The sequence below is a fragment of the Mustela nigripes genome, chromosome 14, assembly GCF_022355385.1.
Source record: "Mustela nigripes isolate SB6536 chromosome 14, MUSNIG.SB6536, whole genome shotgun sequence".
NCBI lineage: Eukaryota > Metazoa > Chordata > Mammalia > Carnivora > Mustelidae > Mustela > Mustela nigripes.
The window spans coordinates 30,514,484-30,542,242 of NC_081570.1; the positions used below are offsets into that span (position 1 = coordinate 30,514,484).

Sequence of the window (27,759 nt, forward strand, 5' to 3'; positions counted from 1 at the left end):
TCAGTCCCTCCAAGACCCCTTCCCGACTGCCTAAGGCACCAGCCTCTGCCAACGAGACCGCACTGATAGGAGCACTAATTAGCCACTCACCTGTCCTCCTTCTCCGGAGGTGGAGCTTAGCCGGTAATTTCGGCCCTTCATTGGCCCGGACGATTCGGCTCCCGCCAGTTGGCGGAGAGGCGTGGCCTAGCCTCAAGCACGCACCCCGCCTGCGCTTTGGGGGCGGGACTCCCTCCCATGTGCCCTCCGGGCTAGCGAGGATTCTCCCTTCCGGGCGTGGAGAATAGGGGGCGGAGCCACGAGCGGGGCGGCCAGACTTCCTCCCCCGTCTCTCCACCACCTCGGCGTTTCAGCTGCCGTCCATTTCCGGTGGGGGTGCCGCGCCCAGTGAGGGCCCGGAAGTGGGTCGCGCGAAGATTGCTGGGCGGTTCTTGCCGGAAGTGAAGAGCGGCTGTTCGCAGTCGGGAGGTGAGGCGGAACTCTGAGGTGAGGGTACGCGGCCGGGTAGGGACTGGGGTCCACTCCGCGGTCCACCGGCCCCTGGCGTTGTGAATGGCCCTTCCGGCCTATGGGCGCGTGATGAGCCCTACTGAAGGGGCCGGAACGGAGGCCCTCAGGCCGACCCGGGTTCCTGGGCGCGGTCTCTTGAGGTGGGGCCAGGGTGACCAACTGAGCCGGGCTCCTCTGGGGAGGTCCCTCCGCTAGATTTTGCCGTCCTGGCTGTCAGCCTCAGCGGGACCTTATTCCTAAGGTGCCCAGACGTAGGCATTCCTAAGGAACCAGGGATACCTTAGAGTCTTCTCTATCCCCCAACAACTCGTCCCCATTGCACGGATGGGTAAATTGATTCCGGGACGAAGAGGCTGGTCTACGATCTTATAGCGAGTGAGGGAAACAATTGGAATCAAGACCTCAGTTCCTTAGATCATCAGTTCCAGATCCTTCCTACGACTATTTCCCAGGAACCTCTCTCTGCCTCTAGAGTGGTCTTCCGGTCGGTGTTGTCTTGCGGGCAGCTGCAGGTTAAAGACCGCCCGCTGCGTGTCTTCGGTTTTGGTTGGTTGGTTGGTTTGTTTAATGCAAACTGTTCGGAAGGCCTGGGGAGGTTTTCAAAAAAGAGTGTGGCAAGTCTTTGTATTTTCATCCGGTAGCCTCTCATTCTTCCAGGTTTGTTGCTCCTACTCTGAAAGGCTTAGTTAACTTTATTGAAGGTGTTGCATACTTCTGGACCTGAAGTCAGATGGCTCAGGTTTGGTCTGGCCCCACTGCTAAGTATCTGTAGCCACAGATGCATTATTGAACTTCCTTGAGCTTTATTTTTCTCATCCCCCCCCCCCCCCCATCTTTTAAGTGGAGATCTCTGCTTACCCCACAGGATTAAATTCAGTGTAACAAATTCTGTTGATTCAGTCAGGCGCTACCATATCCAGGAAAAGCAGTTTTGAAACAAAACAAGCCAGACCTTGCCCACAGGAAGCTAACAGTTTTTGCAGGGGCGTTAAAGAAGTTAATTATGAATGTGATGAGTGTTAGGAAAGAGCAGGGTACTATGGAAATGTATAACTTGGGGCTCAGGAATATCCCTTCTGCAGAGCAGAATTTAAGATGGATTTTGAAGGATAAATAGCAGTAAGCTTGATGAAGAAAGGATGAGAACCTTTTAAGGCAGAAGGTAATATTAGAACTGTGTTAGTTGAAGCTCTTTGTAGGGATTCCTGTTCAAGTGAAAAACAAGGTAGCCCAGCACATTCATCATTCACCACTAATTCATTGAGCCCTTAATATGTTTGAGGCACATATTAAATGAGGCCCTTGGCCCTGGTGGCTAAGAATATAGTTGTTACAGGGTTGGGGGCAGACAGGTAAATCAGGGATGGCTTACCATGTCCTAATGCACTGTGAGAGCACAAGGCTATGCAAGAATAGAGGAGGAATACCTGAGCGGGTTTCTATGCTTTGAGGAGGAAATGGAGGATAAGTGTAGCGGGACTTATTTAGCCATGTGGTGAATCTGGAAAAGGGACTTACAGGCAGAGTGCAAGGACATGGAGATCTGGACATATGAAAAACCATGGCTAGTTCAGTGTGACTTTTCCAATAATGCATGGAGAAGTGAAGGAAGTGGCAAGTGCTGGGTCAAATATGAAGAACCTTGTAAATCATGCTGAGTAATGTGGATCTTACTTGGAAAGCTCTGAGGATGCTTTGTAGGGTTTTATATAGGAAAATGATGTGGTCGGATCTGTGTTTTAGAAAGTTTAGTTTGTCTACTTGCAAGAGACATGATGTCGAAGTAGTCCAGTGTTGGGAAGCTTTTGTCATAGTCATGGCTTGGACTAAGACAGTGACAGTGGGAAGGAGAGGAGGGATCAGATCTGAGCAGTATTTAAAAGATGAAATCCATAGAATTGGAGGCCAATTGTTTATGGAAGTGAAGAAATAGGAGTAGTCTAGGATGAATGCCTGGCTTTCTGGCTTAGGGAACTGGGTGGTACCATTCACTAAGGTAGGTAATGTAAGAGGAGAGGGGTAAGTTGGGGAGTTGGCATGGAAAGAAAATGAATTTTGGACATAATTAATTTGAGGTGTTTGTAGCATATCCAGGCAAAGATGTCTGATAAAGTACCCCAACTAAAGGAAACGAAGAGCAAAGATGTGGAGTCAGGAAAGGGCTTACATTCAGCGAAGTACCTGGAGTATTGGAATTTGTCTGGAGTTTGTAGCAGAAGATAAGACCAGGGAGAAGGGTAGATAGATGGCTGCCAAGTTGGAAAGGGCTTTTGATGCCTTGTTTGAATGTGTTTGGGTTTTGTTCTGTGGTTGGCAGTTTGCTTATTTGAGTTGTCTTGGTCTAGCATAAAGACATTTCTGTAGGAATTTCCCACCTTTTTCTTCACTAGAAATACTTCATTAATCGGGTAAACATAATTTGTGTCTGAGAGGAGTTTAAATAAAATGGTAGCAATTGAAAGTACTTTGTCAAGTACAACCTGTCATGAAAACCAAAACTGGTGGTATTGTTAAGTTTCAGTGAGTATATTTTTGCTCTGAGCAGATTAGCTGTTTAATTTGTAAAATGCTTTGTTTCCAATTGGAGGGGTGATCTTTTTTCTCACCCCTTTTCTTGGTTATACATGCATATGTTTAGTTGCAATATTTTTTTAACCAGGGACTAAGTGTTTAAAAAGTGACTTCCTCCTTTCGGTTTTCTGTGAAGCATTTTGAGTCAAAGATGCATTTTACTTAAACGAGCAAATGCAAAGTGTCATTGGAGGTTGAACCTTCTGGTTGGAAATTTAATCCTGAGATTGGAAATCTGAGGATCCTCAAGCCTTATCTTACTCAGTCCTAATGATTATGCCTTTGAATTGTCATCATCAGTTTCTTTTTTTACTTTCTATTAACCTGGCTTTCATACTTAAATTTCACCTTTTTCTACCATAACTAGGCTAATCTTTTAGAAAGAGCCATTTTTGTCTTCTTATCTTAACCTGGCTTCAGATTCCTGAAGAATCGAATGTAAATACCGTTGTCCAGTTTACAGAATTCTCCACAGTTGTACTCTGACCTTAATTTTCATTAAATAATGTAGATAGACATTGTAATTTAGAAACCCTAAACTACTACATTAGCATTTTATTTATACCCCTTGAGCTTCGCTTTTGCTCCTTACTATTACTAGAGCAGGGTTTCTTAGAAACCTTGGCACAACTGACATTTAGGTTGGATGGTTCTTCATTGTTGGGTTGTCTTACCTGTACATTGTAGGATTTTAGCAGTATCCCTGGCCTCTACCCATCAGATGCCAGTAGCACTCGCTCAGTTGTGCTTACCAAAAATGTCTCCAGACATTGGCCACTGTCTCCTCAAGGACAGAATTGCCCCTGATTGAGAACCACCGCTTTAGAAAGTGTCACAGCTATGATTGTGCAGCATCTTATCTCTCCCAGCTAAATTTTCTAGGGCAGGCTTTGTGGCCATGCTTAGCACAGTGTATGCACATGATAAACATGGCATATCCTGTAGTGAATGAATCATTTTTCATTGAGGCATCAAGAATTACTGTTTTTTCTTTTTTTTTTTTTTTTTTAAGATTTTATTTTATTTATTTGACAGAGAGAGATAACAGGTAGGTAGAGAGGCTGGCAGAGAGAGAGAGAGAGAAGCAGGCTCCCTGCCGAGCAGAGAGCCTGATGCGGGACTCGATCCCAGGACCCTGAGATCATGACCTGAGCTGAAGGCAGCGGCTTAACCCACTGAGCCACCCAGGCGCCCCAAGAATTACTGTTTTTTCAAGTAATTTCTGGGTGGTGATACTTGAAGGACTTGCCTTTTTGGTTTTCCTCAGAGGATATGATCTTGATAGAGAAATGTCTCTTGTTAGGCACTCAAAAGAAGAAAGTTTTGGGTTAGTTGACAGTGGAAGTCAGCAGATTTATATATCCCTCATATTGGATGTGTAAATTCCCATTACGTTCATGGTGCCTGCATTTAGACAGCTTGGTTTAGTGAACAAGGATTACCATTTATTTTAAATAGCTTATAGTTTATGATGTTGACACTCTGTTTATTTTGATTGATTAAATTGTTAGAGTTGAATCATCTTTAAATTAATGCAACTACAGCATTCATCATGAAATTGTTTCTTTTTTGATATACCGTTATGTAAACTTAATAAAAAGAATCAAAACTCTAAAAATATTCCTTAGCTATAATAAAGCTTTGTTTGCCTTGTATTACCAGACCTGTAGTGTTCAACTTTTCCATTTGACTGGAAAATAAAGCTGAAATGTTTCATGGAAGGAGTGAGCTTGCTTTTTTCTGTTTTGCTTTTGTTTTTGTTTTTGTTTCCCGCAGAGGTCATTTAAAATTCCTATACTTAAGTTATAATTATAGACTTTCAGTCACATATCTTTTCATATCTCTTGCTGTAGCTGAATCATGGCTAGGGACAAACAGCATCCTTGGGTCTATCTTTATGCAGCTATCCAACTGAAGTCAGCCAATGCACTTTTTCCTTATATTTGTAAAATATGCCTGCTCAGTGTTCTTATGTGGTTAATCTTCATAGCATTCCTTAAAAGTAAGAGAGAGAGGGGAACCCGTGGCCACATAAAATTGTTTATTTGCCCCGACCATTGAAACAGCTAGTTCCTTAGTCTGACTTCAGCTTATACATTCTAACTAGCTTTTACCCCTGGAATTTCAGATAGGGGACAGAACCGGAGACAAGTGCTGATGCTGGATTGGATTCTTTCCCTCCCTAGAAGTAGAAGATAGACCTTTCTCTTTTAATCTAAACCTCAGATGGCAGTCACTCAGACACTAAATGTCATTGGTTCCCTCAGTGAAACTAAATGCTTGGGGAAGAACAGTGGCTCCTGATTTGGGTTAGATTTGACGGGCATCTTTACTAGGGCAAAGTGCTATCTATTCTTTGGTTTCTGGGTTAAAACAACCAATTTATAAATGTCTCCTGTTAGCATGTCTAGGTTTTGCTTTGTGACATATTAGAGCCTGGTGATGAGAACTAGGCTCTAATTTTCTATTGTTAGGAGTAAAACTTACTAATGCCTTATAGCTTCGTGGTACCTTAGGAAAGATACAGGTGGAGCTGGGCTTTGTTCTATTATAAGGAAATTATCTATGTTAAAGGTTTGAAAAATAGGTTAATTGTCCAAAACCCTATCATGTCTAATGTGACAAATACTGTAAATTTTGTGTTCTCTTCAGCTCTTCTTCCACAGTGCTTTTAGCTATTCCTAAGTAGAAGTCTAAGCTTTTTTATTTGTTTGTTTTTAAAGTACGGCCCATAGGGCACCTAGGTAGCTCAGTCAGTTGGGCATCTGACTCTTTCTTTTGGCTCAGGCCATGATCTCACGGTTGTGGGATTGAGCCCTACACTGGGCTCCGTGCTTGGCAGAGTCTGCTTGAGATTGTCTCCCTCTCCTTCTGCCCCTCAGCCCATGTGTACTTGCTCTCTCTCTCTCTCAAATAAGTAAATAAAATCTTTCTCTTTATTTATTTATTTATTTATTTATTTGACAGACAGAGATCACAAGTAGGCAGAGAGGCAGGCAGAGAGAGAGAGAGAAGAGGAAGCAGGCTCTCTGCTGAGCAGAGAGCCCGATATGGGGCTCGATCCCAGGACCCTGGGATCATGACCTGAGCCGAAGGCAGAGGCTTTAACCCACTGAGCCACCCAGGCGCCCCAAATAAAATCTTTAAAAGAAAAACTAATAAAGTGAGCTCCACACCCAGCGTGGAGCCCAACACAGGGCTTGAACTCTTGACCCTGAATTCAAGACCTGAGCTGAAATCAAGAATCAGATGCTTAGCCAGCTGAGCCACCCATGCAACCCCATAGAAGTCTGTTAACTTTGCAGTGAACATCTTCACTTTTCCCACATTTGTATTATTTTCTTAAGATGCCATCTCAGGAACAGAATTAAAAACTCAAGGTCAGATGAAGCATTTTGAAGCAGATCAGTTGGGCTGTCATAGGTGTGCTATCATAGTGTATGAGCTGACCTGTGTAGTTGCTTTTCAGTTTTACTTAAGGGTAGGACTTAGAGGAACAGCAACAGACAAAGTAGAAAACATTTTAAGCATACCAACTTCCAACTCAAGTGGACATTCATACCACTGGCTAAATTGCCTGGTGAGATGAGACAGGAACTTCAGGAGTAACCTGATTCCATTTATTTCTGAATAACTTCCTTGATAGGCAGAAGGAATTGGATTGTTTGAATTGTTAGAATGAGGAGACTGTGAAGTAGCTTTGGCAGGAGTCACTAGCCATTTCTGATTTTTCTTGGTTTCAGACCACAAAAGAAATTGCTGGAGAATCATGCTCTTAGTTTTCTTCTTGCTTGGCATGATATCTGTCCAAAAGCCTATCCATTCTCATGCCTTTGTGATATTTCTTTGCCAGTAACTTGCAAACAGTCTCCAGCCTTGATCCTTCCCCAAGCTTTATTTCTAAATACTTAACCACTTAGAAGCTTCATCTCCTCTTCAGACTCTGCTTATCCAAAACTGACTTCATCTTCTTACGTGCCAGAAACCTGTTTCTGTGTATAGTTTTCTCTTAGGCCCCTGGATTTGCAGTTTGAGTCATCTTTGACTCCCTTCTTTGAATGCTACAGTACTCAATAGTCAGTACCACACAGTTGGTACTTGTTCTGTGTTTAATGCGCACTTGTTTTGTATGACCTCCAGGGGCAGTACCAAGATCAGTGGGTGGAAGTTCCAGGGAAGCAGATTTTGCCTCCATATAAGGAAGAACTTTTAAATACTTCGAGCTGTCTGAATGGAATGGGCTGCCTCCAGAAGTCTTGGGGTCTCTACACTGAAGGTGTTTGAATAGCGGTTACCTAATAGCTGAGAATGTTGAAGGGATTGTTCTGGCATCAGATGTTGTTTTTACAAGATGATTTCTAGAATCTCTCCTAATCCTGAAAGCCAGTGATTGTTGCTCCTGCTAGATTCCCTTGGGACAGGAAAACTATTTTACCATTCTTTTATATTCCCACTTAATTCAGATTCTGGTTACTTAGATACCTTAAACTGATTATTTGTAGGTTAATTGATTGTTTTCTTTTGGTTTCTATATCTGGCTGGACACCAAATATTGTGGTTATTTTTCCTTTGAAATATAAAAAATATTTTTTCAGCCCTCTTAATTTACAGCTAGATGATCAGCAGTATTTCACACTAACTTAGACCCTAATAGTTTCCTAGTTTAATCTAACCTAGACCTTAATATCTCTCCCATTCCAAATCACATTCTGTTTATCAGACAGTGTCTGTAAAAATTTTGCTTCTATCATTTTATTCCTTTACTCAGAATGCTTAAACAGCTTCACATTTATCACAACATCAGATTCAGATACTGACTGGCTTTCAGTGCCCTTCATAACCTAGTCTGGCTTGCTTATCCAGCCTTACTTTTCATGATGCTCTATGCAGGTTAACCTCCTTGCTTTATGTACATAGCCTTCGTATTCTCTCCTCCTTGCTTCTGATTGCTCTGGAGTGTCTTCACTTTTTCCATCAAGATGCCCCATTTTCCTCCTAACAGTCCTAATCAGTCCTCACTGATTTCTTCTCAACTCTCAGAGCATATAGTCATTTATACTGTATCACTCAGAACCATACAACATTCTGCAAAGAAAAAGCTTGTGTATAGGCAGGTACTATAACTTTTCCTAATCTAGGTGGAATTAGGAAAAGTTTCCTTCCTAATCTTTAACAGAATTTTTAAAAATGAAGCCCTCATTATTTATTCCATTGGCATTTTCATTTGTGTTGGCCTTCTCAATTAAAATGAAAGTTTCGGGAGGGCAGGGGCCATGTGTCTTCTGTGTCTTCAGTAGCTTCTAAGTACGATGCTAGGCACTTTGATTTTATGAGCATCTTCTGTGTGCCAGGTTGTTCTAGGTGCTGTGAATTAGTGGGGCTTGGTGGGGAGAGGAGAATGGATAAATTCCCGTTCTCTTGAAACCTGTTTTCTAGCACATGGCATGCAGTGATAACATTTTACATTCAAACTGCATTTTAAGGCTCCCAAAATAACTTATCTCCTCTGATCCATCATCTCTGTGTGCCAGGTGAGGACCCATTATTAAATGACTGTCCTGTGGTTATACAGTGAATACATGGCTGAGTTGGGCCCAAAGCTTGGTCTCCTGAATCCTAATTTTTCTCCTTAGACTTCTGTAATTAGGACTGCCTCTCTTTCTGAAGGTTTTATGATGAATGCTTAGATAGTTGGGAATCTGTACATTCATTTATGGAGGCTTACCCTTGGTTCTTGGCTATTGTCAATCAAATGACAACAAGATCAGGCAGAGCTATAGTTTTCTACTCTCACACTTCCAAATTCTTGTGCAAAAGCCTTATTTTAAACATTGGCCTTCCAAATATGTGTCATCTAGCCTATGAAAAAATATTGGCCTCCATGGAAGAAACTGAAAGCAGAAAATTAAAAGCTGCTAATAATGTAACTAAGACACCATGAAGAGGCCTTATGCTCAGCAAGTTGTAGGGGCTGGATGCTGTGATGAACCACATAGTCACTTACTTGCTTAAAAGCAATGTGGAGTGATGGGAAGAGCCTCAGACTAGGATTCAGAAAATTTGTGCTCGGAGCCTAGGTTTTCTACCCACTGGTTATTCCATATCTGGCAGGCTTTCTAACTTCTGTGAATTTCTTCATTCTAAAGGTGGAGATCAGTATCTTCCTAACAGACCCCATAAAATTATTTTAAGTATCAAAGAAACAACAAATTGATGTTGTAAAGCACTTAGGACTGTAAAGGAATATTTTTAAAATTAGTATTATATAATCTAATAAACAAGGTTATTTTCTTTATGATACTTGGTTTGAAGATCTCTTTATCATTGTGATTTATGCCCAAAAGATAGCATTTATTTGACAGGTAGAAATATTTGTAAGATCCTGCAGACAGCAAAGAGGAAAAAAAAGACAGAGGGGGGAATCTCCCCAGATTTGTCAGAGAGAAGACAACCAGACTTGTTTTGAGGGGAGAGAGGATAAAGGACCCTTATTAGCCTACTGTATTTATAGTGCCTACTACATTTATAGTACTGGAATTGCAAAGACATGGTCCCTCCTATAGGGTGGCTAGTTCCCTATTAACTATTAAATAAATGATTTTAAACCATTATATTAAATGTGTGGTAGAGATAAATGCACAAAGTTATGGGAGCATAAACTGGAAATGCTTCTTGGGGAGGTGGTACCTTAGCTGAGTCTTAAAAGGCAGTAGGAGTTCTGGAGAGGGGGCAGATTGAGAAGGAAGAGCTTACCAAAAAACTTACTAGACAAGTTTCCTAGGAAAAGTAACACATCAGCCGAGTCTTAAAAGGCAAGTAGGAGTTACGAGAGGAACAACAACCAAGAAGAGTAGATAGTATGAAAGCTCAGAAGCAAGAGAAAGCATGATTCTTTTTGGAAAATGCAGGCAGTCCTGGTGTGGCAGTAGTGTGTTCAGGAAGGGTGTGGTGAGAGGCAAAACTGGAGGAGAGTGGTAGGAGATAAAGCAGGATCAGATTATGGAAACCCGTATCTGGACTTTACTCTGAATGCCCTGGGAGAGTACTGAATGATACTGAGTAAAAGACTATTATAATTACAATTGCATTTGAGAAAGAGTATGGTGGTGGTATGGTGGTAGAATGGATAAACAAGGTGTATTACTGCTACTGCAGTAATGTAGGCAAAGTCATGAAGACCTGATTTTTGACAATCAGGATGAAGGCAAGGGGCATCTTCATGAGATAATCAAGATAGAGCCTATGAGAGCCTATGGATTTTGATGACTGGCTAGTTTTGCAGGAGTAAGGAACAATATAATTTAGTTAACATGTATGGAATCCTTACTGTTTTTCAGCACTGATCCAGGACTGCTACATGTACAGTTGACCCTTGAGCAACCTTGGGTTTGGGGTCCTGACCCCCCAGTGCATTTCAAAGTCAGCATATAACTTTTGATTCCCCCCAGATTTACTAATAGCACACTGTTGACTGAAAACCTTAATGATAACATAGAGTTGATTAACACATATTTTGTATGTTATATATATATATATATTATACTGTATTCTTACAATAAGCTAGAGAGAAAATGTTATTAAGAAAATCAAAGGCAGGGCACCTGGGTGGCTCATTTGGTTGAGCGGCTGTCTTCAGCTCAGGTCATGATCCCAGGGTCCTGGGATTGAGCCCCGCATCGGGCTCTCCGCTCAGTGGAGAGTCTCCTTCTCCCTCTCCCTGCCGCTCTGCCTATTTACTTGTGCTCTCTCTAACTCTCTGTCAAATAAATAAATAAAATCTTAAAAAAAAAAAAAAAGAGAGTCAAAGGCAGAGAAAATGCATTTATAGTACTGTATTATACAAAATTCATATGTATATGGATAAGTTCAAACCTGTGGTATTCAAGAGTTAAGTGTATTTCCCCTTTATTGTAACTTTAGCCCTTTGGATTTTGTACTGTTGTCTCCACTATACTAATAAGGAAGCTGAGGCTGAGAAAATTTGATAACACTCATAGTCACCGTGCCTGTGAGTACTGTTATTCAAACCCCCAAACTATCTGACTTCTCTAAAGACCATGCTCTTAACCACTATACTTTTGATGCTTCATAGTTCCTGGGTTACTAAGTTGGACAATCAGGTGGTTGATAATAGTGCTGGATTACTGAGCCACTGGGGAGGAGAGGTGTGGGAGGACTATGAGTTCTATTTTGGATACTTCAGTTTGAGATGCGTTCTGAACATTCAGGTAGGAATGTATAGAAGGAAGTTGGATCTAAAATTATAAATTCCAGAAGAGCGGCTTGAGCTGGATATACTTCTCTGGGAGTCATTGGTTTATAGATGGTTGTTGTGGTGCCACTCCGGAGACAGGCAGAATGGTGCTGCCATAATGCTAGTTGAAGGCTTGGGAGTGGACATGATCACCTGAAGAATGTGAATATGTGTGTGGGGATGGAGAGTGAGATAAGATGTGTCTTTTGTTTCTTTCAATTTTGGATATTCTTTCCTCTAGTATCTCAGATTTCACTCTGCCTCTACCAAAATCAGAAAAACTAAGTACTGTTCTCCTGTTTGGTTAATGATAGAATCAGATTACCTATAAATGATAGCTGTATTATCCTTTTACATTCTGTTTAAGTTAGACAGCAAAATTGTAGCTTGTTTAGCAATGAAAGCTTACAAGTCCAAGTGAAATACAGAAAAAAAGGATCTAAAAATCTCATGAAGCTGTATTACTAAGCTTTTAAGATGAGTAAGTGTCCACCAACCCTGGCAGCCATTAGATACACTTAATTGTTTTTCCATGTTAACACTAGCCTCAACCTGTAGTATCCATTGTATATGAAAGAATGTGTTTTATAACAGAATGGGTGGTATCCTTTTTTTTTTTTTTTTAAAGATTTTATTTTTAACAGGGTACCTGGGTGGTTTGGTTAAACATCTGATTCTTGATTTTGGCTGAGGTTATAAGCTCAGTGTCATGAGATCAATCCCTACATCAGGCTCTGTACTAGGTATGAAACCTGCTTGGGATTCTCTCTCTCCCTCTGCCTCCTGCCCCTCCCCCCCCAACCTTGAGAGAACATGCTCTCTCTCTCTTAAAAAAAGGGGGAGGGAAAAAAGATTTTATTTATTTATTTATTTATTTAAAGATTTTATTTACTTATTTGACAGACAGAGATCACAAGTAGGCAGAGAGGCAGGCAGAGAGAGAGGAAGGGAAGCAGAGAGCTCGACTTGGAGCTCGATCCCAGGACCCTGAGAACATGACCTGAGCTGAAGGCAGAGGCTTTTACCCACTGATATACCCAGGTGCCCCAAAGATTTTATTTTTAAGTAATCTCTGTACCCAACGTGGGGCTCGATTTCACTGCCCTGAGATCAAGAGTTGTACGCTCCACTGACTAAGCCAGCCAGGTGCTCATGGAATGGGTAGTATCTATTAATGGAGGATAGCTTAGGAGTTTGCCTTTTCCCTGGGATTTACAGACTGTGGTGGATTATATGTGACTCTGTCCTTGGACAGTATCCAGAATGGTCAGTAATTTGGGTACTTAGGTGATGGTGGCATAACATAAAGGAGAATGTATTGGTTACTTCTAGTCTGTTCCATTTGTGAGAAGAACAGAGACTTGGAGACTTCTGCTATTCTCCAGGCCAGGGAATGAAAGGTTTATTTGGTTCGCATTTTTACTTTTTTCTCTGATTGTCTTTTATTTTATTTTTTATTTTTTTATTATTTTTAAAAAGATTTTATTTATTTATTTGACAGATTACAAGTAGGCAGAGAGGCAGGCAGAGAGAGAGGAGGAAGCAGGCTCCCCGATCAGCAGAGAGCCTGATGTGGGGCTCGATCCCAGGACCCTGGGATCGTGACCTGAGCCAAAGACAGAGGCTTTAACCCACTGAGCCACCCAGGCACCTCTCTGATTGACTTTTAAATGACATTCTTGGGGTAATTTGGCTGACTCTGTTAGAAGACCATGTGACTCTTGATCCTCAAGGTTGTGAGTTTGAGCCCCACATTGGGTGTAGAGATTATTTAAATAAGTCAAAACAAAACTTCCTGTGGTAGGTTGCTAGGCCCAGAGAGACCAGAGCCTTGTACACAGAAAAGAATGGACGGGGATTATATTTTCTTTCTTGGGGGTACCTGGGTGGCTCAGTCTATTAAGTGTCTGCCTTCAGTTCAGGTCGTGATCTCAGGGTCCTGGGATCAAGCCCCATGTCGGGCTCCCTGCTCACTGGAGAGTCTGCTTCTCCCTCTCCCTCTGCCTCCCTCCCTCCCCCTGCTGTGTTTGTTCTGTCTCTGTCTCTCTCTCTCACTCAAATAAATAAAATCTTCAAGAAAAATATACTGTCTTCCTTACTTTGTCTTGTAAATCTGCTTATCTCCTCCTCAGTGTGTTAGGTTGAGATCTTCTGACATGTCATTTTTAAGGGCATTGTAATGGGTGTGGTCATTTTAGGCAATTTCAAGGGTGTTGAGCTCATTCAGCTTAGTAACTGAACTAATTAATCAAGGCTTTGACTGAAATTGCACTGACTTATTTTTATGATATCACTTATGGTTTCAAACATTTCATGTGCTCGTGTATTGAAAACATTTAATGATTATTTGTGTGTATAGCATGGACAACTTTTTTTTTTTTTAAGATTTTATTTATTTATTTGACAGACAGAGATCACAAGTAGGCAGAGAGGCAGGCAGAGAGAGAGAGAGGAGGAAGCAGGCTCCCTGCCGAGCAGAGAGCTCAACTCTCTCGGCTAGACCCCAGGACCCTGGGATCATGACCTGAGCCGAAGGCAGAGGTTTCAACCGACTGAGCCACCCAGGCGCCCCTAGCATGGGCAACTTTAAGAACACTCATCCCTCTGGAGTTTTGAGATGCTATGCTTTAGGTTCATTAACTCCATGAATACTTACTGAACACCTACTTGCCAAGCAGTGGCCTAGATGGTAGAGTATAATAGGGAACAAGTCAGAGAAGATCCTTTCTCTGGTAGAGCTTACTTTCTTTAGGATTTAGACATTGAATGAGACTAGTTTCAGATAAATTAGTACTTGTGAAAGATCTGAAAAAAGCTCTCTGGATGTGTCTCTCTTCCTACTCCAAGTCTAGATCCTGTCATCCTCATTTGTGAAGCCTGGCTCAGTGGCAGCATATCCATGCTGTCCTTACCTGATTTTTTCTGCTAATATGCTCTTCTCCTTCCTGAAATTCTGTTACTGTATCTGCAACATTCTTATATCACCTTGGTATTTTTTTTTCTATTTGTTTGTAGTTGTTAGTGTACTTGTCAAGTACCCACTATTAGTCTGTAAGTTATTGAAGGCAAAATAAATATCCTATTTATTGTGGTTTGGGGCATTCTGTAAGTAGGCAGCAGGATGTTGTAGGAAAAAGCATTGAATTTAGAGCCAGAAGACTTAAATTTGAGTGCTGGCTTTCTTATTAACTAGCTGTGTGACTGTAAGCAAGTCATTTAACTTCACTGTAATTAAGTTCACTCTCTCTACAGAATGTAGTAATTAACCCGAGATTCCTGAGTAATTGTTGGGAGGCACAAACTGAGATAATATATGTGACTGTACTTCGTAAATTCTAAATTCTGGCACAAATATTCTGTGGTGTCACAGTAAATATTCAATAAGTATTTGAATGAATAAATGTTTGCTTTTAGTGAACACCTTTTTCTGAGTCGCTGTCTTGCTTAATGAAGTCTTTATGATTTTGTAAATATATTAGTCTGTTTCTCATCTTGTTTCGTTACTAACTGATTCTGTTCAGATTTAGCATCCTCCTCACCCCATAAGTATTTTGTCTCTTCTCCTTAGGTGCTGTGTACTGTTAAAATAACAAGTGACATATGATCTCTTTCAGCAGGTGGTACACAATGGCTGACATGCAAAATCTGGTAGAAAGACTGGAGAGGGCAGTGGGCCGCCTGGAGGCTGTATCCCATGGCTCTGATGTGCATTGTGGGTATGGAGACAGTGCTCCCAAAGGTAAGCAGTATCCAGCCAGCAGAATACTTTGAATGAAGACTCAGTGTTTTGGCCTAAAATTTTTCTGTCACAGGATATGCTCTCCTTTGAAGTTAACATCCCAAAATGCTTAATCTGCTAAGCTCATCGCCTGTGAACAGATAAGGGAGGAAGTGACTTGTGTAGGGAGGCCTGTGGTTATTTTAACAGAAGAACTTCCTGATTGTGTGATACTTCCTGTTCTTTCTTTAGTAAAACCACTCTAGAAGTTGGGTGACAAGTGATAGGAAAATTTCCTCTGTCCAAATGATTGGCAAATTAGCCGTTTTGCATATGCACCAAATGAATCATAGAATGTTAGCGCTAAAGGGGAGCTCAGGTTTTTTTTTTGTTTTTTTTTTTTTTAAGTTTTCATTTTATAGATAAAGAAAATTGGGCTCAGAGAGGAAAAGGAACTTAGGGTCACACAGTCAGTGGTGGTACTGGACTCATGTTCCAATATTCTGTTTACTCTATTACCTTGCCTCTCCACTTTCATGTGGAATGGCTTTTTAATAAATCATCTTTTTGGTGCAGGACTGATTCTCTGTGGTGTGTCTGTCTTTAGCAGGAGCAGCTCCATATGTGCAAGCATTCGACTCACTGCTTGCTGGTCCTGTGGCAGAGTACCTGAAGATCAGTAAAGAGATTGGGGGAGATGTGCAGAAACATGTAAGGATGTTTTGCCCCTTTTTCCTTCCTTTAAGGACTGGTGGCTGTTTTTAGATCCTTCTTGGTTTAAGAGCCCCTTGAGAGGCTCCTGGCTCCTCCTCTTTTACCTTCACTGAGGAGCTCACTCCAGGCACTGGAACGGTTTCTCAAATATTTCCAGGCCTTCAGCTTTTATCACATTTTCTGCATGGGCTTCTTTATACTGAAGACCTGCTTGGTGCATAAAATATGGCTTGTTGGGGGGCACCTGGGTGGCTCAGTCACTTAAGCATCTGACTCTTGATTACGGCTCTGTTCATGGTCTCGGGTCATGGGATCTAGCCCTGCATTAGGCCCCATGCTCAGTGAAGAATCTGCTTGAGATTCTTTCTCCCCTTCTCCCCTCCCCCTACATGCGTACAATAAATAAATAAATAAATAAGATCTGTTAAAAAAATATATATGGCTTGGTTTATCTTACAGTGAGAATATTCTCCCATTCTGATCCCAGCATGTTGTTGTTATTTTTTTTTTTTGAAAGATTTAATTTATTTATTTAGAGCAAGACACAGTGAGAACACAAGCAGGGAGAGTGGGAGAGGGAGAAGCAGGCTTCCCACTGAGCAGGGAGCTCGACCTGGGGCTCTATCCCAGGACCCTGGGATCATGACCAGAACCAAAAGCAGATGTTTAATGACTGAGCCACCCAGGCAGCACCCCCAGCATGTTATATAACTAAGCCTAGGGTGGCTTATTCAAAGAAATCATAGTCATGACTTAGCATTTATAAAGCTATGCATGATAGTTATTAGTTATGCTAATGTGGTTATTTTCACACTTAGCTCACAGCAAGAATGTGAAGTAGGCAGTGACAGGTGCCTCTCCACCCACCTTGCTTCATGTGCTGCCACCTCCACCATCACCACCCCCACACTCAGATATATATTCTGAATCTCTTTTTGGGACCCAAAATCTTTCTCCTAGTCCTCTGTAATCTCTGTAAGCAATAACCATGTTTAGGATCTTCCTGACCCTTTAGCAAGACTGGTTGCTTGATCTTTGGAAGATCTATTTTGAGCCTTTCATGTACCATCTGTTGGCAGTCGTGTTAGCGCTTCTGAGTGGGACTGGGACTTAGATACAGGAGTGGGGGCTTACATTTTTACTTTATACAGTATGTAACATTTGCAAAGACTTAAAAACATGTATCACTTGTATGTTCTAAAAACACAAATCTAGAAAAAATAGGTTACCTTATTTGAATTTTTGTGTTTAGACAGTGGTTATAGCCTCATATTTCTTAAACTCTCTTGACTATGACTGTCAGTAAGAAATACGTATTTAATCTGAATGGGTTATGACCTAGCCTTTGAGAAATAGCTTTAACCTATAGAAGTAAATACCTTGAGAATTCAGGCATAAATTTGGCCTTTGCTTTTACTTCAGCCTCAAGTTTTTGAGAAAAGAGCTTTTTTGGTGATGAGAGGCAGGAGGGATTTTTCAGTGCACTTCACACCGCACTGCATGTACATTTGCTAACTGATTTCATCTAAGGCTAACCCTGATTATCTTCACTTCCTGGCTATGTATCCCTGATGAGTTCCAACAGGAACAGCGGTATATGTAATTTTGCTGTCACTCCCTGGAATCTGGAGTACCTGAGGAAAGCAACAGGATGTGCCTAGGTTGCTACCAGAGTACGTGGAAGTGGAGGCTCCAGGTTATTCTTGTCAGGACCCTCTACAGTTATAATGTGTCATTGATAAGTGATTCTTCTTTCTGGCAGGCGGAGATGGTCCACACAGGTCTGAAGTTGGAGCGAGCTCTCTTGGTTACAGCCTCTCAGTGTCAGCAGCCAGCAGGCGTAAGTTCACTGCTAGTTGGTTTCCTTGTGGTTTGATGCTCAGGACAATTGAGAGGTTTCTGCTGTATCACAACATGCTAAAATAGACCTTCCACGCCCATGTACGTTCACACCAAGTCCCAGAATAGTCAGACTTCAAGTGCATGAGAATGTGTCATTGAGTAGTTAGCGGACTCTACTGGTTTGGGGTTATTTTTTGTTATTTGTTTTTTTTTCTGTCATTTTATTTAGGACCATAGTTACTCCTGGACCTTGCTGCTTCTCTCAGTAGTCTTTTTTAACGTCTTGACTGAGGACAAATTCATTATATTGTCCTCTGAGCCGTTTGGGTCATAGAGGTTCTCTTGCTTCGCTGTGGCTGGGCTTTAACAATGCTACTGTGGAGATCCTAAAACTCCTAAAGTATTGCTTCTCCCCTCCTCCTCCTGTGGTTGGGATTTCCCTTTAAGTTTACTCCTACGTCAAAATTTTATGTTGCTAAGGTATGAAGATCAGTTGGAGAAAATGTGGATTTGAGTTTTGTTCTATTTGTTCTTTCTGCATTTGACTTTCCTAGGCAGAGGATCAATAAAAGAAATCTTCCTGTTAATGCTGTATTAAAACTCCTGGACCCTCAGCATGCCTAAATAGTGTAAAAATAATACAAGATAATGTTAAATATATTAGACTCTAATTCTTAATCTCTCTTGAATGGTTAAAGCATTGGTCTTAAACCTTTTCTTGAAACCTACACTTTCAACAACAAATCAGGCAACTGAGACACTGTTAATATTTCCTGTGCTTTAGACTGAAGGTTGATAAACTGCAGTCTCCAGGCCAAATCTGGCCTGCCATCTCTCTTGTAAATGAAAGATTTTTGGAACACAGCCATGCCTGTTCTTTCAAGTATTGTCTATTGCTGCTTTACACACTATAATGGCAGAGTTGAGAAATTGCAGCAGAGACCGTATGTCCTGCAGAGACTGAATATTTACTGCGTGGCTCTTTAGAGAAAGTTTGCTGACTCCTGCTTTAGACTGTTTCTTGTGCTAAGATCTGAGAATTGAGATGTTTAGGAAACTGAGCTGGAAGGATAAAACTGAAAGGATAAAACATGGAAACACAAGATTCATCCATTTTGCTAATAATCTGCCTGTTCAAATGGCAAGCCCCCTAATTGCATTTGATTCAGCAGATCTCTGCTCAGCAGCTGCTGTATGGCTAGCAATGTATTGAGGGCTGTAAAGACTATAAAAGAGGGCTGAGACAAAGCCCTTGTCTTTGAAAAATTAATGAGAACTTTCAAAAAACATACTCACATGAGTCCATTAATAGTTTTTGCTGATGTGTGATGAGGTGCCAGAATTGGTTATGCTGACAGGAGCTGCTGTAAGTGGCCAGTGTGGCTGGGGCAGGAGGGCTGTTCCTCATGAAGCATGGGGAACCATTTGGCTATCTGGAACAAGAAGAGACTATCATGAATAAAGGCTCAGAAATGAGCTAGTGTCTCTTCTTAGTGGGACAGAAAAGAGACAAGTCGCTGAAAGGGTAGAATTTTGCGGAGTAGCTGGAGTATGGGTCCTGATCCTGAAGAACCACCAGATCTAGCCGGAGGAGAGTGAGATGATGAGCAGTATTTTAGCCATATGAACCTATGCAGGATGAACACAGAGTTTATTTGGGTGTTCATTATAGCCCATGAAGAATTCTTGCGTGCAGAGTCAGAATTGACCAATACATAAAGCTTTTACAGAGAGACTAACCTGAATCTTTTCCCATGTCTTTTTCTAGAATAAGCTTTCTGATTTGTTGGCACCCATCTCAGAGCAGATACAGGAAGTGATAACCTTCCGGGAGAAGAGCCGAGGCAGCAAGTTGTTCAATCACTTATCAGCTGTCAGCGAAAGTATCCAGGCCCTGGGTTGGGTGGCTATGGTGAGCAGTGCAGCTTCCATGGGAGGGAAGGGATGCAATGAAAGGGTAAGAGAGATGGCTGGGAGAGGCCCTGAGTCACTGACAGCTTCTCTTTCTCTAGGCTCCTAAGCCTGGTCCCTATGTGAAAGAAATGAATGATGCTGCCATGTTTTATACAAACCGAGTCCTCAAGGAGTACAAAGATGTGTAAGTCCAGCCTTTTTCTCAAGGGGTCAAGGACAAGCCAGCTGGTTGCTTTCCGGAGTAGCACTTGGGGTTAAGGCTGTTGTGTTGGTTCTGTACCCCAGGGCTACTTTCTGGAAATTTCAATAGTTACTAGCTCATAGAAGCTGCATTTGCAAGCAGGAAGTGTTTCTGCTGTCACTTCTGCTTTTTCTCTCGTTCGTAGAGACCCGTTTAGTCTCAACCCTAGTTAAGTCTAATCCTTAACTCTTTCAGGTTTAGGAAGTTTTGCTAGGGCTAAAATGGACGAATGACTTTTTTTTTTTTTTTTAAAGATTTTATTTATTTATTTGACAGAGAGAGATCACAAGTAGGCAGAGAGGCAGGAGAGAGAGAGGAGGAAGCAGGCTCCCCGCTGAGCAGAGAGCCCGATGTGGGACTTGATCCCAGGACCCTGAGATCATGACCTGAGCCGAAGGCAGCAGCTTAACCTACTGAGCCACCCAGGCGCCCCTGCCCTTTATTTTTTTAAAAGATTTTATTTATTTGTCAGAGAGGGAGTAGAAGCCAGGGTAGCGGCAGGCAGACAGAGAAGCAGGCTCCCCATGGAGCAGGGAGTGTGATGTGCAGCTGGAGCCCAGAACCCTGGGATCTTGACCTGAGCCAAAGGCAGATACTTAACTGACTGAGCCACCCAGGCATCCCAATGAATGCCCTTTAATTTGCCTGTTTAGACAAGGTGGATTTTGTTCCTTTGTTGAGAATTTCTAACTGGCCCTATGCCAAAAGGTTCAGTAAGATTTACTAGGAAATTTACTAGGTAAAGTGAGAGGAAGGCTGTTTTGGCAAAGCACAGGTATCAGGTAAGGGGTAGGGAGTCATTGTATGTCTAGCCGCATATATTCATCAGTCCTAATTGAATTCTCCATTGCTGGTTTTGAGTTGAAGTGACAGCACGCAGCTGCATAATTACCCAGACCCTTCCTTCCATCAATCATTTATTGAATAACTACTCTGAAGGAGTAGCCTTCATGTGTGTGAAATATGTCTCAGAACACCGGCTCTTCCTTGATCCTTCCAGCAACCTAGAGTTAAGCACTGTAGTGTTTTGATTCACCCCACCATTAAACTCCGCGCACTTTACAGTTGAGCAAATTCGGTCTTATGCTAAATAGCCATAAAGTCGGGGTGCCTGGGTGGCTCGGTTGTTAAGCATCTGCCTTCGGCTCAGGTCATGATCCCAGGGTCCGAATGGAGTCCTGCATCGGGCTCCCTGCTCCTCAGGAAGCCTGATTTTCCCTCTCCCACTCCCCCTGTTTGTGTTCCCTCTCTTGTATCTCTGTCAAATAAATAAAATCTTAAAAAAAAAAAAGTCATAGAGTCTTCCAGCTAATATAGAAGAGGGGAGACTTGGACTATAGTGCAGTGCTCTTTCTATAATCTTACGATGATTATTTCCTCCAGGAAGATTTTAGATTTTTGGTGGGAGGGACGTAAAGCACTGTGCTATAGAGCATTTGAGTTTCTTAAAGTCCTGGAGTTCCACAGTGATGCCTGAATAACCTTCTTTCCACTACAGCTTCATGCGTAGAATGTCTGCTTTTATTAGTTTTATGTATTATGTTCTGCTTAAGGTCTGCTTAGAAAAAACGGTTTTGCTATACTTAAAAAAGTTGGAGGAATACTGCTATAAGAGATAGGAAGAGATATGATCTGCAGTCCCTATCCTAATGGACTTTAGTCTTACTAGGATAATAAAATAGGTTAAAATAGTAAAGCTCAGTTATTTTTTTTTTTAAGATTTTGTTTATTTGATAGAGGGAGAAGCAGACTCCTCGATGAGTAAAGAGCCCGATATGGGGCCCAATCCCAGGACCCTGAGATCATGTCCTGAGCCAAAGGCAGACACTTCACCAACTGAGCCATCCAGGTGCCCCGTAAAGTTCAGTTATATCAGAAAAGCTGCCATAGAGCAGAGCCACGCTACAGCCAAGATATGAGCTCACAGATGGGAGGGGTTCTGGAATCATTGTTAAAATGTACCCTGGCCATCTGTGATGAGTTCTTCTTTAATTCTCCAGTGATAAGAAGCATGTGGATTGGGTCAAAGCTTACTTGAGTATATGGACAGAGCTACAGGCTTACATTAAGGAGTTCCATACCACTGGACTGGCCTGGAGCAAAACGGTTAGTGAGTCTTCCCTCCCTCCTTCTACCCCTTCGGGACAGGGTCCACAATTTTCTGTGATTTTGTTGCTACCAAGTTCCAAGAAGAAATGCTAGTCTTTCAGTGGAGAGTAGAAAGAAAAAGGAGGGGAAAAAAGAAAAGAGTACAGAAAACAAGGATCAGAGAAGTATTTAGTTCTATTCATTTTCATTACACATGGGTCAGAGGGCCAGAAGAATGAGTTACATTATCCTAGCCCTCCAGAAGCTTAGAAATTGAAATAAAAAAATCCTAAGTACAAATTACCAAGCTAAATGCTATACTAACAATACAGAGTACAGAGTAGAAGGGAGAGTGAGTCTTACTGGAAGAGATTATACTTTGAACAGGTGTACTCTGATCCGAGACTTTTTTCAAGTATAGAACAGTGAGAAGTGGGAGAAACGGGGATACTAGCAAATAGCAAAGCTTTAACAGAGTACATGTAGCATACAGAGTAAATGTAGAGATTGGTCATCTCTGTCTTCAATAAGGAGAGAGATTTTTAGGAGAAAAGGCTGGAAAGGAGCATTGATTATGACTTTTAGACTTAGTAATAGGTGATAAGTGCATATCATAGGTATTTGAGCAAGAGAGTGATAATGATCAGACTTGTCCTTAAGAGAGTCTGAGTGTATAGGTTAGGGATAAGGGCTCATGCTCAGACTGTGGAAGTGTTCCCATGGGGCTCGGGGGTGGTGCAGAAAAACTTGAAGGAGCTATAACCAAGGTAATAGAAAGATTTGATGGAATTGAGGGGGATGCAGGGCTACAGAAAATTGAACAGTCAAGCTCAGATGGCAGCATCTTTTACTGAAATAGAATCAAGGAGGTGATTGTATAGGTAGGGGAGCAGACGGGAGATGATGACATCAGTCTTGGCCTCATTGAGGCTGAGGTACTGGTGCCAAGTCAATTTGCACAGCTGGCTTAGAACTGGAATTAGAGGCCAAAGGAACAATGGGAAAGTTGAAAAATGGAGCTGGATTGGGTCCCTGGAAAAGGTTAAGAAGGAATAAAGCGAAGTTGGGTGTGGCTAGGGAGCATGAATCAAAGCATTGAAGGCTCCAGTGGGTACCCCATGTCCTTGATTACATGTAGACCCTATTTGGGAAGGGTACAGAGGGGAAGAAAGGATGGGTGTGTTAACCTGCCTATATTGTTCTAGGGGCTTGTGGCAAAAGAACTGAGTGGATTGCCATCTGGACCCTCTGCCGGATCGGGTCCCCCTCCTCCTCCACCAGGCCCACCTCCTCCACCAGTCCCCCTCAGTTCAGGCGCAGATGAGTCTGCTTCCCGCTCAGCACTGTTTGCGCAGATTAATCAGGGGGAGAGCATCACACGTGGTAAGTGGATATTTTGGCAAGAAAAGTTCTTTGGGCCAGATCTTACCAGCTAGAGATCTGAAGTTGATAAACCAGAATCCTGGTTTGTGTATGGGAGATTCCATGTGGGGTGTCACTGTCCTTCAGATTGCCCAAAGGGACCTCAAACCTGGCTTAAGTGGAAACCGAAATGAGTGGTGATTACAGTTGAGGGAACCCTCTGCCCCATAGGAAAGTTATTTACTATTGAGTGGCACATATAGAGTACCCTGTTGTACCAAGGCATGGTGCTGGCAGTTTACCCTAGAGCCTTTTCTGTGTTACCACATGGTCTCTTTGGGAAGTCACTGGGTGCATGTGTGTGTGTGTGTGTGTGTGTGTGTGTGTGTGTCCGGGTGGGGGTCAGTTAACTAATTCAGAGGATGATTGTTAGTCATGGAAATTTTGCAGAAGATTTACCAATGTTGGTATAGAGAAACTAGACACCCTTATACACAGCAGGTAGAAGATTAAATTATACAGCCCTCTTCTAGGAATCTACCTATAAAAATATCTAAAATAAAAAACAAGTATTATATAGTATTATTTGTAGTAGCTAAAGATGGTATAACAACCTAAATATCCAGCAGTAAGAGAAATAGTTAACTATGGTGTGTCCTTTTAATATATTATGCAGCCATTAAGTCTTTTACTGCAGCCAGCTGTGCAGTGTTGACAAGACATCTAGTATAGCCACAAGGAGTGGTGGGGGGACTGAAAGGGCCAGTCAGTATTGGTTATTTACATTGGGCCATATTCAAAAGCAAGGAATGTATCAGCCTACAAGAGGTGATTATGGAATTTTTTCCTTAAAAAGAAACAAAGAAGACATTTTTATACACTATAGGTTAATGTGAGAAAATTTTTACGTGTTAACTGGTTAAACCAGACTTGTTAACAGTGTGTATGGTTATAACCAAATACAAAACTTCTATCAGTAGGAAAACTCGTGGAATGACATTTCAAAAGCAGAGACTGAGTAGGAGGCGTGGTAGGTCAGCTGTGGGTGAGGTTTCTTTCTTTTTCCCAAATTTTCTTTACTATGATATATTACTTTTCTTTTGTGCTTTAAAAACTCTACATATATTATGAATATATATTTGGTGAGTGTCTTTCAGGATCATCTTCTGTGCATTCACATACCCAATCCTTTTGTATCCACACATACCATGTTTGTTTGTTTGTTTAATGGAACTGTATAATTGAACCTTGGGGTAGAAGGGAATTTCTAAAAGCACTTCCCCAAACCTGCCTGTGAGAGAACATCTTCAAGGGCTTGGCTTTTGGCTTTAAAGTTTTTATTAACACTGAGAGCAGAAGTTGGTTATTGCCTTAGCCCAAAACCGTGGTATGAAGGACAGGCCCAAGGTAGCTGTTGTTCCTACAGCCCTGAAACATGTGTCTGACGACATGAAGACTCACAGGAACCCTGCCCTGAAGGCTCAGAGCGGTCCGGTACGAAGTGGCCCCAAACCGTTCTCTGCACCTAAACCAGGAGTCAGCCCATCCTCCAAACCAACCACAAAGAAGGAGCCAGCTGTACTGGAACTGGAGGGCAAGAAGTGGAGAGTGGTGAGTTAAAAATGCAAGAAGGAGCCAGAAGTGGGGACGGGATTTTAAACGGAGCACGGCCAAACAGTGTAGGGTTCTGGCTTAGATTACAAGAACAGAACTTTGGGGCAGCTTGTTTTGGGGGGTAGGGTGTATTAGTGATGGGATTCCTGAAAGGGGTATTTCTTAAACAGGAAAATCAGGAGAACATTCCCAACCTGGTGATTGAAGACACGGAGCTGAAACAGGTGGCTTACATATACAAGTGTGTCAACACGACATTGCAAATCAAGGGCAAAATAAACTCCATTACAGTAGGTGAGTTTTTGTCATTGTCCTAGGCAGGCTCTGTCCTAATGCTGAGAGGGCTGGAATCCTGCCTGCCCTATTCCTAAAGATTGTTAAGTTTATTACAGTAGCTTCCTTTAAAGTTACACTGTTGATGGGGTGCCTGGGTGGCTCACTTAAGTGTCCAGCTCTTGATCCCAGCTCGGGTTTGTTAGTTCAAGCCTCGTGAAAATGTTACACTGTTGATCTGCTCCCTTCTAGATAACTGTAAGAAACTCGGTCTGGTGTTCGATGATGTGGTGGGCATTGTGGAGATAATCAATAGCAGGGATGTCAAAGTTCAGGTAACTTGATATCTTGGCTCCTTCCTTTGGTCCCTGAGGAATTAATTGAAAGACATGGCTGACCCACAGATGTTGCTCTGCTGGGAATTTGATTCTACGGAGTCTGTAAGCTGAGCTGCTTTGGTGGCAGGAAAGGAGTTGGCTCTTAGAGTGAGCCCTTTCCAGCCCCCAGCCCAGCCCACCTCCAGTATCCAGTATCTGCTGTATACCTGTGAGCTTGCGTGTAGTTGCTGAATCACCTAAAATAGTGAAAGCTTTTTCCTGAAATGTACTATTGCTCTCCTCAGCTACTGGGACTAAGGTGCTTGGTTTCCTCTGTAGGTAATGGGTAAAGTGCCAACCATTTCCATCAACAAAACAGACGGCTGCCACGTCTACCTGAGCAAGAATTCTCTGGATTGTGAGATAGTCAGTGCCAAATCTTCTGAGATGAATGTCCTCATTCCTACAGAAGGCGGTGACTTTGTAAGTTAAGTTCCCTGATCTCTTTGGTGGTATGCTCTAAAAACAGGAGGGACTGAAGATTTCTTGCATCGGAGAAAGTTAGTTCATGGCCATTCTGCACTGAGTGGGTCTAGCCTAGCAATATGCACCTCAGACACCCCACCCATGAGTGTGAGGTAGTCTCATGAAGTAGAGCTCCAAAGGAGGTGGCTTTTCCTTCCTTAGGTTGAACAGACGCTTAGGGTAGTAACAAGGAATGGGACTGAGTCACAGCCCCCAGAGGACTGGCACCATGCAGTATATATGAGAGCGTGTATATGTTCTCATCTGTGCCTCCCAGGTTTGTTTGTCTGAGATTGCTGATCCAGGATCAGTGGGGAATGCACTCACACCTCTGCCTCTCTGGCCTTGGGGCCAGTGTTCTCACTTCTTCACCGCAGCGCCCCTTTGTTATGTCAGCGGCAGGGGAGCTGGGTCGTAGGAGATGTGTTGCCACTCACACAGCCAGGCTGCAGCAGGTGGTTCGGTCTCACTCTCAGGACATCCTTCTTCCTCCAAGAGTTTGGTAGAAGCAAGCGTTGGGAGAAGAATGTAAGATTTAACCTCAATTTATTGTGTAGCTTGGACTTAAACATGGTTTCTTGATTTGCAGAATGAATTCCCAGTCCCTGAGCAGTTCAAGACCCTATGGAATGGGCAGAAGTTGGTCACCACAGTGACAGAAATTGCTGGATAAGCGAAGTGCCACCGGGTTCTTTGCCCTCTCCCTCACACCATGGGATAAATCTGTATCAAGACGGTTCTTTTCTAGGTTTCCTCTACCTTTCTGCTCTTAAACTGCTTCTCTGCTTTGAGAAGCACAGCTACCTGCCTTCACTGAAATATACCTCAGGCTGAGATTTGGGGCGGGAGAGCAGGTCAGTTCATCTTCTGCAGGAAGGTGCGGCTTTTCCCTATCGGCTCAACCACACCGCCAGTCCCTCCTTAAGGAACCGCACACCAGCACTGGTGTGTCTAAGCTTTCAGCCTTTGCAGGCTATTTGACCAACAGTCTTTGGGAAGACTAAAGCAGTCCCCGGGGATTAACATATCAGAATGTTCACACAAGTTCACCTTTTTCTATCAATGAGCGTGAAGGTAGCAGAGGCCGGTGTGATTCTAGCAGGTTCTTCTTACCAAACTAATTTTTCACTATTGACAAGTGAGGCAGGAGTTGTACCTGACCAAAGGCTGAAGCTGGCCAGCTAGCATTCCAAGCAGAATTGTTTCCCATAAGCATTCCTTTCATTCTGCATTCCATCCTGGCTCTGCCTGAACCTGGGAGAGTAGGTTCTCCCGTGTCAGCCGCTGTGGCAGTGCCCCACACCCAGGCCAGTTAAGGGAGTCTCGGCCCCTTCCTTTCACTGGGATCCCTGCCCAGCACCTTCCTACAGAGACGACTTAAACAAGAAAAAAACAAAAAAAACGAAAAACACACCATTCCAAGGGATCTGAAATTCCTTCCTCCTTCCATGCTGGGTGCCTGTCCTCCACCTTCACTGCCTCCTTTGCCCTGTCATGCTCAACTGCTTTTGGCTTCCGTCCAGGCACCTGAACAAAGGACTAAAATCTCCACTGCAGCCTGTTTTTAGGTCTTATGTAAGAATCTTGCACAGCACTGCTAATGTAAATTACAGTTTTTCTCTCTAGGACACTTACCAAAATAATGCAACTTTTTTTGGTGGGAAGAGAGATTGTCCTGTGACTTCTACCCATTTCCTGAGGCCTGTGGAAATAAACCTTTATGTACTTAAAGTTATACAGAAAATAGAATAAAATTAATACCAAACTTGCTTAGTATCTACCTATGATGTTTACTGTACAGAGATGTAAGAATATT

At 42.5% G+C, this 27,759-nt stretch overlaps 1 protein-coding gene across 5 annotated transcripts; it reads left to right on the forward strand.

Moving 5' to 3' along the window:
• Positions 1-135: 135 nt before the first annotated feature.
• Positions 136-27,712, forward strand: CAP1 (cyclase associated actin cytoskeleton regulatory protein 1). Of its 5 annotated transcripts, none has more exons than XM_059374256.1 (13): positions 136-486; positions 14,950-15,074; positions 15,664-15,764; positions 17,530-17,607; positions 19,378-19,521; positions 19,622-19,707; positions 21,765-21,870; positions 23,058-23,235; positions 24,641-24,825; positions 24,999-25,122; positions 25,354-25,436; positions 25,758-25,901; positions 26,533-27,712. In XM_059374256.1, exons 2-13 carry the CDS (start codon positions 14,963-14,965, stop codon positions 26,614-26,616), a joined length of 1,425 nt encoding a protein of 474 aa, XP_059230239.1. In that variant the 5' UTR covers positions 136-486; positions 14,950-14,962; the 3' UTR covers positions 26,617-27,712. The 5 variants fall into 5 exon arrangements, with proteins under 5 accessions (XP_059230239.1, XP_059230237.1, XP_059230238.1 ...); XM_059374254.1 differs by having other exon boundaries at positions 139-468; positions 15,661-15,764; XM_059374255.1 differs by having other exon boundaries at positions 139-468; positions 14,953-15,074; positions 15,661-15,764.
• Positions 27,713-27,759: the final 47 nt, after the last annotated feature.